The sequence below is a fragment of the Madurella fahalii genome (assembly GCF_045866475.1).
Source record: "Madurella fahalii IFM 68171 DNA, scaffold_3, whole genome shotgun sequence".
In the NCBI taxonomy this organism is placed as follows: Eukaryota; Fungi; Ascomycota; class Sordariomycetes; order Sordariales; genus Madurella; species Madurella fahalii.
In genome coordinates this window covers 2,813,861-2,829,229 of record NW_027263973.1, presented here as the reverse complement: position 1 = coordinate 2,829,229, position 15,369 = coordinate 2,813,861, and the positions used below count along the sequence as shown (strand labels likewise).

The following is a 15,369-nucleotide window of genomic DNA, read 5'->3' as shown; positions in this document are numbered from 1 at the left end:
CCCGTTAGGGAAGCTGCAGTTTGATTGGTTTAAGGCAGCGGTGCGAAACTCTCGGGCATAAGCGATTAATGTTAGTAGCTGGGCTTCTTATATCATCCACGCATCCCCTGCTCGGAATGCACTTGTGGAAGCTCGCCATTCGCTACCAACACTTCTCCTCGAGCATTCGCCCCCCGAATGACACCCGCAACGAACCGATTCTAGCTACTGACGATGAGACCGCTTCCAATGCACCGATAGCGTAGCTTCTGAAGATCAACCGCACTCTGAGGGGTTGCAATTCGATGTATACTGTCGTCAAAGAACTGCATAGGGCTGCTGATCAAGGCGCCGTTTATCTTGCTAGGTGCGGCTTCGCAACACTGTCCGCCCCATCTGTAGGCCATTTTCTAATCGCCCCACGGAATGTAGGAACATAAATGATGAGAAATACATCGTCAAGAGTATTCGCGGGCACTGGCACCTGTAGAATGAAGCCGACATTCTCAAGCGCTACTAGTCCAAGACCTCGTTCCTTCGCCCTGTCATCGACGAGATTCAGGAGCCCACAGATCCTCCCTCAATCGTACTGAGGCATCTGGACAGCGAGCTCTTGAGCGAGTCAAAAAAGAAAAGGCTAACACGCCCCGAGATCAAGCAAGTTGCTAGATGTGTCCTCGAAGCCCTCCGCGTCCTACACAAGGACGGCATGGTCCATACCAGTATGCATTTGGCATCTTTCTCGCTGCACCGGCATCCCAATTGACTTGTTGACGCCTGCTCTAGATATAAAGCTGGATAATATTTTTGTCAACTATGCGCAGAATGGCCAACGTTTCTCCGAAATCCGACTTGGAGACTGCGGAGGTGTCGTATCGCAGGACTCAAAATTTGCCAAGGACGGCCACCTCATCAGTGCGGACTTCACGCGCAGTCCAGAAGCCATGTTTCAGCTTCCGTGGGGAACTCCAACGGATGTCTGGTCATCTGGAAACGCGGTAGGCATCTCGGGCACCCTACTCTGTGCTCCAGCTGACAAGCCCACAGATATTTATAAGTTACACCTTATCTACTCCTTTCCCTTTTTATCTCCCTTACCTACACTTCTTACACTTTTCTACTACTTGTTTTACACTTGTAATGTTTAGTCTAACGTACATTATAAGCGGCCCGTAGGTATAAGTGGGGCGTGGGCTTTCCACTACCCTACAAATACTATCCTCAATTACAACACAAGAACACTAGGAGCTGTCGGATGCACAGCACCTCTGAACGTTCGGAGTTAAATTTAGGATGGAAATTCAGGATCGAAAATTGAGTATCTCTTGTTTTCTTCCTTGTCTAACGGAGGTGAACTTCCTTCTTATTCCCAATTTCCTGGACCACGGATGACCCGGGTTGACGGGTCTCCGAGAAATCGGATCACACTTATCCGAGTCGCACTAATCCGGATCACACTGATCCGGGTTCGTGTTTTGCAGATCCAGGATCCAGCTTCCTGACCCTTTTGACACAACCCTTTTTGACAGGAGCTAACTATAATTACATCAGAAACAGCTGAATCCGAGGATTCTATAGCCTCCTAGCAAGTACGAGCATTATGGCCAGGCTTGCCACACACACTACAGCACCGAACCTTCGTACGACACCCCCCTGTACTACTACCTCCCGGCTGCGTTTCTTCTACTACCTCCCTACCTATAGCCTTCTAGGCTAGTAGATCCTGTGCATCTTGTACAGTAAGTGATCCTCCAAGCTGCATACATGTTCTTTTAGCTCTCCGGCGCTTGCTTAGTGCCTCGTTGGCCTTGCGGAGCGAAGAGATCTCTGATCGAAGAAGAGCTACCTGGTGCATCATAGCCATTGTACCCTTGGTAAGTTGATCCACAGCACCCAATATTGAAGTCGGAGAGCTGTTTTGATGGCTAGAAATGCGAGTCTTGATAAGCATTGACTGCGATTCGGCTTCTCGGGGGTTGTATAGTGTCTGGAAGACCTAAGGTTGTGCTATACTAGGCCGTGAGGCTAGGGGTGTTAGCGTACGAAGCTGTACATCCAGTGTAGAAAGTACTCTCTGTAGATCGTACGGTATAAGGTCAGCACTTATAAAGTGTAACGAGAGTCTCCAGACGAAGGTCAGGAGGACCCGCCGAATGATGCTGGATGATGTCACGATACAGGATAGATAAGAACCCCGTGAGGGAACTCTCTCACGCGGGGTACTTCTGATCCGTCAGGATCAGTCTCTGTGTAATTGATAGGAGGCTGTTCACCAAGATATCGCCCGCTGGTCTAGGTCTTTTCGGTATCAAGACATCGTGGTCCATCTCCCTCAACGTGTTCCCAGAACAACCCCTTTACATAAAGCTACCCTGTATATTGCTCTCTATTATAGAAGCAAAGAAGGCCTCGCGGAAAGCACAGAGAAACTCGAGCTTGCTAACGTAGTTGATATGCATACGCATTAAGTTCTCGATTTCGTGACCGTACACCTTCTTCAATAGCCCAAAGCAGCTAATATCGAGTAGCTGGCACTTATAGAAAGAGTGCAGAGGCATATAACGTATAATGATGTTGTTCTATTTACGGTAGAGTTCGAACTTAGTCGAGTAGTAGCTTTCGTAGCCGTCGAGGATCAATAGCCGGTATATACCCTTTATATAGGATTTTATATAGTAGTCGAAGTACTTGATTTAATCTAGGTCTATAGTATTGGTAGTCTAGCTATTATCGGTAGTTGCAATACGCTAGATAAGTAGAAGGTTATACTCCCGGTACCAGTTACCAAAGTAGTATTACGCAGCTAAGATAATAAATAGCGAGATCGCCTAGCCAAGGGTATTAACGCCCTAGATTACCGTTACCCACTCGCGGTTGCCAAGCTGGGCTAGCTTTGCCTTACTACAGCCATCAGAGGTCGTAACAACCATACTTACAAAGATAATGCCCATCATAAACCCAACCTCGTCGACGTTATAGACATCATCGTCTAGGATACCATACTTGGCCTTGGTATTCCGTATAAGTATAAACCACGCACCAATAACCTTTGGATTCTCGTACTTGGCCCTCTGGTAATCGTACCGACGTGTCTATCGTATCAGGAGCTCTAGCTAGCGTTTAACAAAGTTGTAGGCCCAGAGCTTGCTGACAGGGGGCACGTCGCATACGCGTAGTAGTTGGTTGGCCATATCTTCCACACCACGTAGTGTTAGAGGGAAAGCTCGCACACATAGCTCAATAATATATTGAATAATAGCCTCCTCTTCGGAATTTATAAGCCGTTGTAACTTGGGTATGGTATCGCGTTATGAAGGATGGCTGGCGCGTCGGTTACGGAGAGTTGAAGGTGCAATGTTATAGAGCCTGGCTATGACCTCAAGCCTTAGTTTCTTGTTTTTTTGAAGAGCTTCAAGGGCCAAGATTACTCTAGCTTCTTTTGAAGGAGAAGGCATATTGAATTGTAGAGAAAATTGATGTTGAGTAGAAAGACGACGCATCGCGGTGGAAAGCCCACGCCCCATTTATACCCACGGGCCGCTTATAATGTACGTTATACCCCGTCTAGCCCAGCAGCCCGAAAGCCCTATTGAATGCCCCCCTTGCTTCTGACTTCACGTAAGGTATTGAGGGATAATTGGCCGGCACCATCTCAGTCTGGATGTAAAAATGGTAAAAACCAGGACCACAGGAGGACTACGGGACCTTATATTGCGGTCAGGCTGTGCGCAAAGGCTGCCCCTATACCTCTACATTGCGCTTCATCTGCATCCCACCCATCTGCCTACGTCGTGGCATCGATCAGGGTGACGTATCACAATCAACATCGCGCTCCAAGGCCTTATATGGTGTCCACACCCGCGAACCAGCATCCACATCCTGCCCGGGATATCAAAAGTCATAGCGTTCCGGAGCTTTCACGTTCGAAGAAAGTAATGACAGTATTAGAAGCGAAAGCATCAGCACAGCCTCACTCTACCGGCTCTACAGACGGCTGGTTGATAACATGGATAAGGATATCTGGATTATAGCTGCAGTGAAGCGAGGCAGACATATACATATAAAGTATTCTGAGGGTATAGGAGGTGCTTACTGTAAATATTAAGGTCGTCATCTCTGCCAAGGCGCACAATCGCATCTCTACGGATGGGCTTATTGCTCATGGTACTGTAGCTTGTTACCCAAAGTGAGTAAGAATGCCGTGCGATAGGCAGGCTTGACCTTGGCGTCGATTTCGGCTGTTTGCTGGTATGCTAGAGACCCTGCTAAGTACTGAGAAAATGGCCGCGACGACTCTAAGGTTGGTAAATAAGGCGCTAGAGCTGGGAAGCAAGCGTGTCGTAAGAGCCAGTATGGTGCATTATAACACTGGTGGGTGGCTGGGCCTTGTAATATCGATTTGTGCTTTGTGATAGAGAGCTAACATAGTTGCAGTGGACGGGATAGCGAGAACTCATAGAGGCGATCAAGTGGGTCTTGGGTAGGCAAAAGTAAGTGCTGGTACCGGGAGAGTGGTAATAAAGGTTACCTAGTCCTTCTACCTCTCAGAAACTCGCTGAGGGGCGGTATCTAGGTAAAGTGTACTATTCTTGGCTGAGAAGGTCTGGTGGCTTTCCAAGAGCGATCAAATACTGGTCCAAGTGTTCACCCAGGAGAACACTCAGACTTCGCTTAGGTTGGCGGGACCCGGACCAAGGCGTTTAAGATTTCTGTATGTGGGCTCTGCATTGGCGGCTATTCTGCCACCATGGTTTGAGCTGGGAAGGGATGCTTCAATAACAAATTGTAACGAGAGTCTCCGGACGAAAGTCAGGAGGACCCGCCGAATGATGCTGGATGATGTCACGATACAGGATAGATAAGAACCCCGTGAGGGAACTCTCTCACGCGGGGTACTTCTGATCCGCAAGGATCAGTCTCTGTGTAGTCAATGACAATAGGAGGCTGTTCGTGAAGCTATCGCCCACTGATCGAACCCTTTTCGGTACTGAGACATCGTAGTCCATCTCCCTCAACGTGTTCCCAGAACAACCCCCTTTACACAAATATACTCCTTTCAAAGCTACAGATGCCCTTGCTCCTCTACCTAACCTAGAAGCACTTGCGCTGGACGACTGAGGGACCGCTCTCGTCATAATCCTCTTTAGAGACCCATATATTCCCGAAGGTGGATAGAGAAGCGACTATGCTACCACCAATCCAGGCCTGGTACTTCCGCTCGGGATTACCTACGATTTTGATTTTCATGTCCCTAGGCGCGAGAGCACTGAGCTCCCGTAACACACGGTCGCAAATCCCAGGGTACAAGGTATTGCCACCAGACTAATACGATTTAGCATTGATAGCACAACCATACAAGGTTCTTTAAAATACGTACCATGACAACATTTCCCCATAAATCCCTTTGGATATCGCGGTCACACTTGGGAATGGAATCGGAAATGGCTTCGTGGATACCGTACGAGTTGACACCTATAATAGAGGGCTGGAATAGAACCTCAGGAGTAAGGAATCGTTCCTTGCTAACGTCGATGACCCGGCCATCAGGAAGCTGGTAGAAGTCCCGGCTGTTAGAGCCCTGAGAAACGGACTTGATTGCCTCATCGATGTCAAGGGCGACATAGCAAACGTTCTCCTTGATGCCGCAGATGATTTTATGCTCATCGGTAGAGAAAGTGTAGCCACGGCGAGCCAGGGTCCGCGCCAGGTAGCTGGTGGACTCAGCACCAGCAAAGCCCAAACCAATAATGCCGTGGCGGTGGGCGTAACCCTCGTAGACTGGGACGGCGTGGGTGGCGCTATGACCAGAGTCGAGGAGGAGTCCAGTAGTACGGCCAGTGGCATACAGAGATAACACTGCTTGCATGGCGAGGTAGGAGCAGGGGACCTTGAATTTCTCGAAGACGATCTGGAATGTCTTCTCACGGTTTTTTTCCGGGTTTAAGGGGCCCTCGGTAAGAAGAAGGGGGTGCTCCTCGGGTGAGATCTGTAGTTCGTTGTAGCTATGTCGCCAGATCTCCTCCATGGCATCCCAGTCGGTGATGAGGCCGCGCTCAACTGGCTGCCGCATGCTGAGAACACCCCGCTGGGACTGGGCCTTCTCACCGACGTACGGGCTCCGCGAGTGATCCCAGCCGACAATAGAGGCTGTCGCAAACTCTTTAGCAGATTGACCTCTTTTCGGGGACTGCAGGATACAGGGGTATCGATTGCAACGAAGCACCTCTTGGAAGAGGAGCCGAGAGAGCGTTAAGTTGGTAATACTCACGGAAAACAGCTTGAGGCGCGTCATGGCCGGCAAGACCGGCCTTAGTTGTACCAGAACTACTATCAGGTTAGCATAAACCGTGAATAATAAGAAAGGAATCCGAAGGTCTGCTCGGAGGTGCTCCTAAACTAAGCCCTGGGCTTCTTGGAACACGGAGGGCAGTGGTCGAAATGCAGAGTAAAGCTTACCCATTGTCGATTACGATGGGTGTTACTATTTACGAACGTTTTTAGCTATAAGCTTCAACGCTGGATTATGTAAATGCGAGCGACGTACCCTCTCCGTCCATTGGATTGATAAGGAGAAAACACTTCTGTTAGGGAGAAAAAGATGTTGAGTTCTAATACACGAACGACCTAGGGAGAAACTCGAGCGTTTACAAGTGAAACCTGCGAGATGAACAGAGATTCGAGGGTTCGAGTCGAGATCAAAAGGATGTGGTAGAGGAAGGTGGTCTTAGCAAGCTTAACAGTGATTAGAACGTTCAATGTTGGGCGCGGAAAGGGATGAATGTTGGGCAGCATCGTAAACATGATTGTGAGGGGGCCAGCCAGCCACGACCAGTTCTAGAGGCCTATAGGGAGAAGAACCGTGCGGATCTCAGATGTGGGGGCACGTTGGTAATTGGATATCCCTGTGGGATGGGACAGGTGATGAGGCCTTTTGCGTACATTTAGTGTAGTTTTATCGTAAATCCTTTCCCATTTTTAGTCTTTGCAGCTCTTAGGCTCTACAGGCGTGTCACAAGCACATGATATAAGCAAGTGGTACACAGCGTTCAATCACGAAGTGATTGAACTGGCGGAACTTTTGGTTCATTGGCAGAGTGGTTCACTGCGCACCCTCTGTTACAATTGTTCAATCCACTTCGTGGGTGCACTGGAGGTCCTGCATTCCATTCGGCTAGGTACCGTACGTCGGCGGGCGAGATGCCTTAGGGTGTGCTGCAGAGTTCCCGTTGTGATGACAAAAAGTGTGACAGAGATACATTCGACCTGCACTATTAGCGCCTTGGCATATAGGAGTAGCCGGTGGACGTGATCCAGGTCCTTCTGATTGCACCTATTCGGGGCGGACCAGAACTCTTGGTCCAGCGCACCTATTGCTCACCCCAGCCCACCGGTTACTGAACCCAGTTCATTCTCACCAACCTCACGGCTTCCCCCCCAAAAGACGTGGGGAGGGCATGAGCAACAGGAGCCTGGTGTTGCTTTCCCTGTGGACTTCAACGATATGAGCTGATATTGGCTCTTCAATGGCAAATTTCCTGCTGGGCAATGTTGAAACCAAGAATGTTGAACAAATGGGCGGATTAAAACGTGCTGCAAGCCCGGGATGCTTCAGAATAAAGTTGTCTGTATTTGGTTTTGTAATAAGGCCGCAATTGATTCTTACTTACTTACCCATGGGACTAGGATCCTGTAAAAGTGGTCATCTCTGCTGTTGGATAAGAACACCCTGAAGAACGTGACCGCGGCTGCCGTAGCCAGGTGTTAACGTTGCGACCGTCGTCGCGGCGAACGCCGGCCGTTCGCCGCACTGGTTGTTGCTAATATTTGGGCCAGGAACTTGGAGCGCCCGAAAGCAGGGGTCTTGACTTACAGACATCATCGGATTTGGTGGCTAGGACTGCCGGCTAAGCAGATGCTCTCTGACTTTGCCGCGGGCTTCGAGCCTCAATTTTACTTTAGTTGCAGAATCACGTGACATTTCACTCATGAAATGTTTTGCTGAGGTATGTAGTCAGAGGTTGTGTAGGAGTCGTTCTGGGATGTGAATCTTGGCTAGTCTAACTTGGGGATCCGCGGTGGGGTTACTTGTGCGAGCCCTCTCATCTGATAAATGATAGTGCCGCCTACACTTCTCAGGCCAGCTCCCTGAGTGTCCTATCCTGAGGAATTGTTTCGGCATAATTCTCGCTGATAAACAAGCCGGAGATATGAAAATGTAAGACTGTAAAATTTTTAAGGTTCTTCGACGATCGGACCAACAACGTCTATTCCCGACAGAATAGCGTTCCGCTATGCGGTTGGCTCCACCCAGGCTCCAGCCGCTTTAAGCCTTTAAGGGGGCAGGGTGAGCCAAGGTAGCTCACCCGAGGAAGTCAGTTGCAGCAAGCTAGGTTCGGCGGCGGTTGGAATGACGCAGGAAGGCCGCTTGGTCGATTAGTGGCCATGGTGGCGCCCAAACCATGGTGTCGCCCAGGCGGATCACAGGGGCGTTGAAGTTGATGTTGAGGAGGTGACTGCGAGTCTCGCCACTTTGTACGTCGGGCACGATCGAAAAGGTCTGGTTCGCGATAGAAATTCTAACTCGCCGGAAAACAGAAATGTCTTCGCCCTCGTCGTCCGAGGCGTCGTCCGAAGAGTGACATCTGCTTGGTGTGCTGGGGGGTCGCTGCCTTGGGCGCAAGGGCAGTATGTCGCCTTGAAGCTGCTGTGTTGCATCATCATCCAAGTCGACGATTCTGCTGAATTCCATGCCGCATTGAGAGCTGGTCCCAAAGTTTAGTACGTACGGCCCTAAATCAGCTCTGAAATGCCGACGCTAAAAATGAGAGGGCGTATTGTCTTAAGCTGTGGACCACTCACCATTTGATTTGCTCGTCGGCTCTTTTCCTGGCAGCCACCTCACCACATGTCGGACAGCTGGTCCCCCCCTCCGAAGACACAAACAGCATACTCATCTCTACTGTCTGCCAGGTCTGAAGCAGCGCTCCCACTTCTAGTTGAGATCGATGTCGACACCCCTGAACTTATCACGGAGTACGAATTCGCCCCGGTCGATCTTCCCCACGCCGACGCCAGATTGCCTAAAATTGTCTCGAGTCACAGATCGAAGGGCCTAGAATGCACCAGTCAGATCACTTGGCTCATTCTTCGGCAATGGAAGGCTGGGCCTGTACATCTGCTGACCGTATAAAGTCGAGGTGAAATCGCTGTTGCCTCCCCAGAGCGTCGAGGAACAGCACCGGTTGCTGATGCTGGACCTGCCCCGGGATGTGCTTATCCAGGCTTGCAGATCCAGTACGATCTGGAATATTCGAGTGTTTGTTTGGCTAAGTGTCGTCAGTGGTGTGAACCTGTCACCGAGGGTTGGGAACTGACACGACCGTTGCAGTCATCTACAGGAGTTCGCTTCCCTGTTGGAGGACGCTGTTCATCAGGGTTGCAGTCAGCTATCAGGCGTCGCTACGGTGGAAATGCAAAGTCACACCTTGCCGTGCTTGTCAACATCTGGGAAAGAGAACTCATCCACTGGTTGGTGGAAGTATGAATCAGTGCCATTAACGTGCGTGATAAGCGAGATGAACAGATAAGCGAGTTGAACACTTTTGACAACAATGCGCCTCCTTGCACAAAACATCAAGTTTCTCAACAACCCATCATGTCTGTTCCTTCGTACGAAGCTAGGGTAAACTTAGCACTCGAAGCTATTCAAAATAATCCAAAACTTAGTATTCGAGCTGCAGCAAAAACCTACAGCGTTACAATAAATACCCTCCGCAACCGACGCGACGGCAAACCTGCACGACAAGATACTCTAGTCAACTCACGCAAACTTACGGATTTGGAGGAGTATACGATTGTTCAGTATATAATGTCAAAAAGGTCAGGAAGCTGGATCCTGGATCTGCAAAACACGAACCCGGATCAGTGTGATCCGGATTAGTGCGACTCGGATAAGTGTGATCCGATCTCTCGGAGACCCGTCAACCCGGGTCTCCGTGGTCCAGGAAATTGGGAATAAGAAGGAAGTTCACCTCCGTTAGACAAGGAAGAAAAGGAGACATCCTCAATTTTCCGATCCTAAATTTAACTCCGAACGTTCAGAGGTGCGGTGCATCCGACATATAACTGAGCTATGTGCACGCGCATTCATCCTAGGTTGCAGTACGTGGAAGATATGGCCAACCGACTGCTACGTGAACGCGATACGCCCCTGTCGGCGTATGCTGGGCTTACAACTTCGTTAAATGCTAACCAGAACTTTGTACGCGTTTTACATGTAAATACAACTACTAAAGGGCTAAATGCGAAGATCCGAAGGTTATTCGCAAGTGGTTTGCACTTATATATGTCAAAAGGGTCAGGCGCTAGTCCAAGGACCAGGATTACAGGATCTATTATTATTATTCTTCCTACACCGCTTTACCCAAGATAGGGTGTGCCGGACCCTCTACTGCTAAGTACATAGGAAAACCGTGCTGTAAAAGCCGGGTGAAAAACCTATATCAACAAGTAATAGGAAAAATAGTTGCAGTAGATGCCAGTTGGTTGTAAAAGAAAGAAAGGCCTTATGCCAGGCCCTGAAGACTTCTAGTCTTCGGCTTCGGATTCGTCCACCATCTCCGCCTCCTCTTCAGCCTCCTCTGCTTCTAGTTCCAGCTGTCGAACTAGATTGTATTCCATCAGACGACCCGAATCCATTAGCCAGCCCAAAACCCTCCTTAACAGCTTGAGGTTCCGGGAGCTCTGACCTTGTAACACCAGGCTGAGATCCCGGTGGATTCGAATTTCTGTTCTTAGCTAGGTTCTAGGCTTCGGCGGTATCGGACACCACATATGTAAAGGGGGTTGTTCTGGGAACACGTTGAGGGAGATGGACTACGATGTCTCAGTACCGAAAAGGGTTCGATCAGTGGGCGATAGCTTCACGAACAGCCTCCTATTGTCATTGACCACACAGAGACTAATCCTTACAGATCAGAAGTTCCCCGCGTGAGAAGGTTTCCCACGGGGTTCTTATCTACCCTAGTACAGTGACATCATCCACCGTCATTCGGCCGGTTCCCCCGGTCTAGCCCAGAGGGCTCTCGTTACAACATAACGAGATGCTCCACTGTTTCCCGGCCCTCTCCATAGCTGCAGTAGGGAGTAGGGAGATTCAGAACCCCACGTTGGAAAAGGAAGTCTCTGAGGCCGATGGTTCCTGTCTGGGCTTGTACCAATAGGGAGCTCTGGGCTTTGGTAAGGTCCTGATGTTTTCGAAGAGTCTTGTTGGTGAATAGTAATTCAGGGAGACAGTCGTCGGCTAGTCTGGTAGGCCGGCCTCTAACCTCTTGTTTCCAACACGCTTCACAAGCTCTGCTCAGCGCTACCTCCGTTGTAGGTCTTGGACCTGACTACTGGTTCAGGCTTTGAGCTTGGCTCTGTCTTTGGCTTACCCATTTGTCGATAGTGATAGCGGCTTTCTCGGATATTGTCGGTTGTTGCAGCAATGGTGCTTTGTGACCTCGCTTCCGTCTCTGAAACCTCCTATACAGTTTGTTGTAAGCCGCTTAGATCAGGGAGCTCGGCGGCCGTCTCGGGGCTTCTAGACCTTGCCTAGCTTGTAGGAGAGGGGTCTGTAGCCAGGTTTCAAAGTCTGCTAGTCTTTTATTGAGATATAGATCCAGTGGTAGTACCCAAGTCTCAGTTTCGAGGTTCCGGATAAGGGTAGCCTTGTAAGCGCCGGCTACTATCCTGAGACTCCTGGACTGCGCTTTGACCAACCTAGTCGCTATGCCTTGTAGTTGGCCGTCGACTGTTGTAGGCTAGTGATAGTTGGTAGCTCCAAAGGCTATAGCACTCCGAATGTACTTGGTATAGATCTCTCTTGCCCTGATTAGGCCCGGTCCCCAGGTTTCAGCCGCTATCTTGGACAGGGCGAAATCCTGGGTTTTCAACTTTTCTACTACTTTTGATTCGTGGACCCTTTAGTTGAGTCTCCAGTCGAGCTAAATCCCTAAGAACCTCGCGTTGGATATTGGGAGCTATAGCAAGATAATATAGAAACTTAAAGGTAATTACCTTCTTTATCGAGTTCACTTTTAGTATCCTCTATATAATAATCGACAATAGTATAAGCCATATCAATAAGAATTATAAGGTCAATAAAGTCGCCAACTATTCTAGTAGCAGCCTATAATTATCAACAAATTCCCCACTAATCTACTAAAAAATATATATAAACTTATTAGTATATATAACTTTTTCTTTATATTATAGTAGGAGTAATATAAAGAGGTCGATTACTCAAAAGAGCAGTTAATTATAAGGACCTTACTAGAGCGAGGATTGATATTTTTAAATGCTAAGTGAATGCATTTTATATACCGTATAATCTCGGCAGCGGAGGTGATAAAAGTGTTTATCGTAACAGAAAAGTAACTAAAGCAACAACTAAAAGAGAAAGTAAAAGAAAGGGAGAGAGAGAGAGAAAGAGAGATAGAAAGAGGCAAGGATAAATAGCAAACTATATACAGAAATAGGGCGAAAAGCAAGTAAAACAACACGTAGAAAAGGATCTAAAGAAGAAAGTTATAGAAAAGGTAGGAAAGGAGAGGGATATTTATACCCGAATAAAGAGGGTCAATATATGTCTGCAATTTATAGTTATATACAAGCTATATAGTTATAAAAACATATACACTATTCAAGTTCTTAAGAAGAATGATATATAAAATCGGATGGAAATCCGGATAATTTAACGATAATTCAAAACGTATACCAGAACCAGAAAAGTAGAGCACCGGTACTACAGAGCCATACGACCTACTAAACCCGAGCAGTAACCGAAATTTTACCGAAAACTCTTCGAGTATAAAAACTTATTACCCCTTACCAAGGTCATAATTCTTTCTCACTATACAACCTCCGAGGCAAAAGAGTCTTATAAAGTACAGCGGTTCAAAAACCCTATAAGGTATAGCACTTCAACTTTTATCCAATCTTATATAGTTCGAATAACACTCGATACCTACCCGATATCATCCTAACCACTACCTTTCCCTAATTTCAGATGATATGATGAAATGGTGCAGAAATACACATCTACACCCATATACCCACCAAAAACAAGGGGGAGGGCAAAGATGGCCAAATGCCCGACAGACAAGATAGACAAGACAGGCCAGGCGATACCACCACAAATCGGGTCCCTGCAGCCTAAACAAGGTCAAAACAACATGTGCAGATAGAGCTCCCTCTGATCAGAGGGAGATCGCTTTGCACGCAAGGAGAGCTCGTCAATTGAGTTTGCAACAAGTGTGAAGAAAAGTACTGAATTGATTGTCCTGTCTAAGGAGCAATGGACAGGACGGCCCTACTTATGGTGCGAAAGAAAAATGGGCCCACGGCAAGTTCCAGCCCCCGGGGTACCATCCTAGCAACTATGTCCCTCTGATGAGAGGGACCCTGCCCTCTGGAGACTGTTTTCCCCAACTCAATGAACCTGAGGACAGATTCCACGGAGGGGAGGATAAATTGCAATAAGAGCTACTAAGTAAGACCGAGAGAACCAGCCAAATAACAGTAGATGATGTCACTATACTAGGGTAGATAAGAACCCATAGGAAATCCTCTCACGTAGGGGACTTCTGATCCGTAAGGATTAGTCTCTCTGTAATCAATAGAAGGCTATTCACTAAGATATCGCCCGCTAGTTCAGGTCTCTTCGGTATTAAGACATCGTAATCTATCTCCCTCAACGTGTTCCCAGAATTGTTACGTGGCGGAGGCTAGCACTGCTCAGCAGTGCCTGGGCCCACATCCCGTCAGGGATGACGGCCCAGGGGTCATCGCATACGTCTATAAAGACCCCTCAGATTTGTCCTCAGAGGACCTTCATTCAATCAACCATCATCATATCTTACTTTGTCATAGATCATGCCAGAGTTCATGAAGTGCCTACCTCAGCGTCAAGGCTGACGCCCTTGAGGTCACCAGTTACGGGACCACGACGGAAACCCCGTGACAAGAATAACCCCTTTACACAATAGCTAGAACTAGAAGCTGAAGAGGCTGAAGAGGAGGAAGAGGTAGTAAACAAATCTGAAGTTGAAGACTGGAAGTCTTTAGAGCCTTGTATAAAACTTTCCTTTCTTTTGCAACTAACTAGCATCTACTGCTTTTGTTTCCTATTACTTGTTGATATAGGTTTTTCACCTAGCCTATATAGTACGGTTGTTACGTAAGATTGTCAAAAAAGATCAAGATTTGTTTTCTGTTCTATAACTCTGTCAGAGTATACGGGAGCCCTGTGATATATAACAAGATATGGGTCAGTGTCTAAGGAAGGTTCCGGAATCCTGGGAGTCATGGCTCGCCTCAGTAAGCATGCTAGGTCACGGGTCTATCTATGAGGTTGAACGCTGTTAAAGGCCGTGTCAGCGGCTTCTATTTCAATTTAATTGCTGTAAGCTATTTTCAGTTGAACTTTGTATTGTCCGCTAATCAGAGCTCCGGACGAAGTAGCCGAGACTAGTGCGTGCGGCAGCTATATTTCCCTTGGCATGTCAGTAATCGCTACCCGTAGCTGCCTACAGCCTTGTATGCACACTATTCTAGGAGGGTGTGGGATTGTGCCCGTAGCATCTCGCTATATTGTGCAACCTATCTGTAGAATTAATCATATGGTAACTGCATAAAACTTTGGCTAATAATTAGCCCATGTCCCGAAGAGACCGCGTCTGGATGCACGCACATCTTCCAATAACGTGCTGAAGGTTCAGGATTGAGTCCCCAAATGTGAACTGATAAGGCTGGAGTATCTCTGACCGAAGGTGTTTAGCTCCGGACTCAGCTGGCCTTGAGGCTCCCATAGATTCGCTGAGAGGAGCAATGCCCCGATTTACGACAATGAGGTGTTGGTGTCCACGGCCTATTGATATTCTACTGTTCGTAAACTTTTCTAGTAGCCTGGTGTTATTATACTAATAACATTTGTAGTTATGGGTCTCTATTGAGATCGCCTATGTGCCACGTGCTTCGATCAGAGCTGCTGGAAATATACGCGATTTCCACGTTACGGAGTGGTGTCTCGAGCACTGACAGGCCAGACAGCGTATTATCAACATGGATGCTAAGACACACCCACGGCATGAACCCACCGTGTCAAAAGTTTTCGCCTAAAAAGGCCGAAGCAATTTCGATAATCCAGCCGCACACCACCTTCGTTCCAGGTTTTCCTCAACGCGGCGTGCTCCCTTTTGAGAAGTCTCGGGCTTTGTGTCTGAGTTTGGATTGCGGCCAGCACACTTGCGCAAGGGTCGCCATTGCAAAGAACCGTACTTCTAAGGGTCTGGATGTGAATAGTCTTGCGGCACGGTTATCTCCTTAGGTTTGATGACTACTTCATTG

General features: G+C 48.1%; 1 protein-coding gene across 1 annotated transcript; it reads right to left on the bottom strand.

Moving 5' to 3' along the window:
- Nucleotides 1-5,070: 5,070 nt before the first annotated feature.
- On the bottom strand, nt 5,071-6,536 carry MFIFM68171_06300 (Beta-actin; the record flags this gene model as incomplete). Its single annotated transcript, XM_071061720.1, has 5 exons — nt 5,071-5,301; nt 5,357-6,126; nt 6,248-6,303; nt 6,436-6,460; nt 6,524-6,536. 5 exons carry the CDS (start codon nt 6,534-6,536, stop codon nt 5,071-5,073), a joined length of 1,095 nt encoding a protein of 364 aa, XP_070917821.1.
- Nucleotides 6,537-15,369: the final 8,833 nt, after the last annotated feature.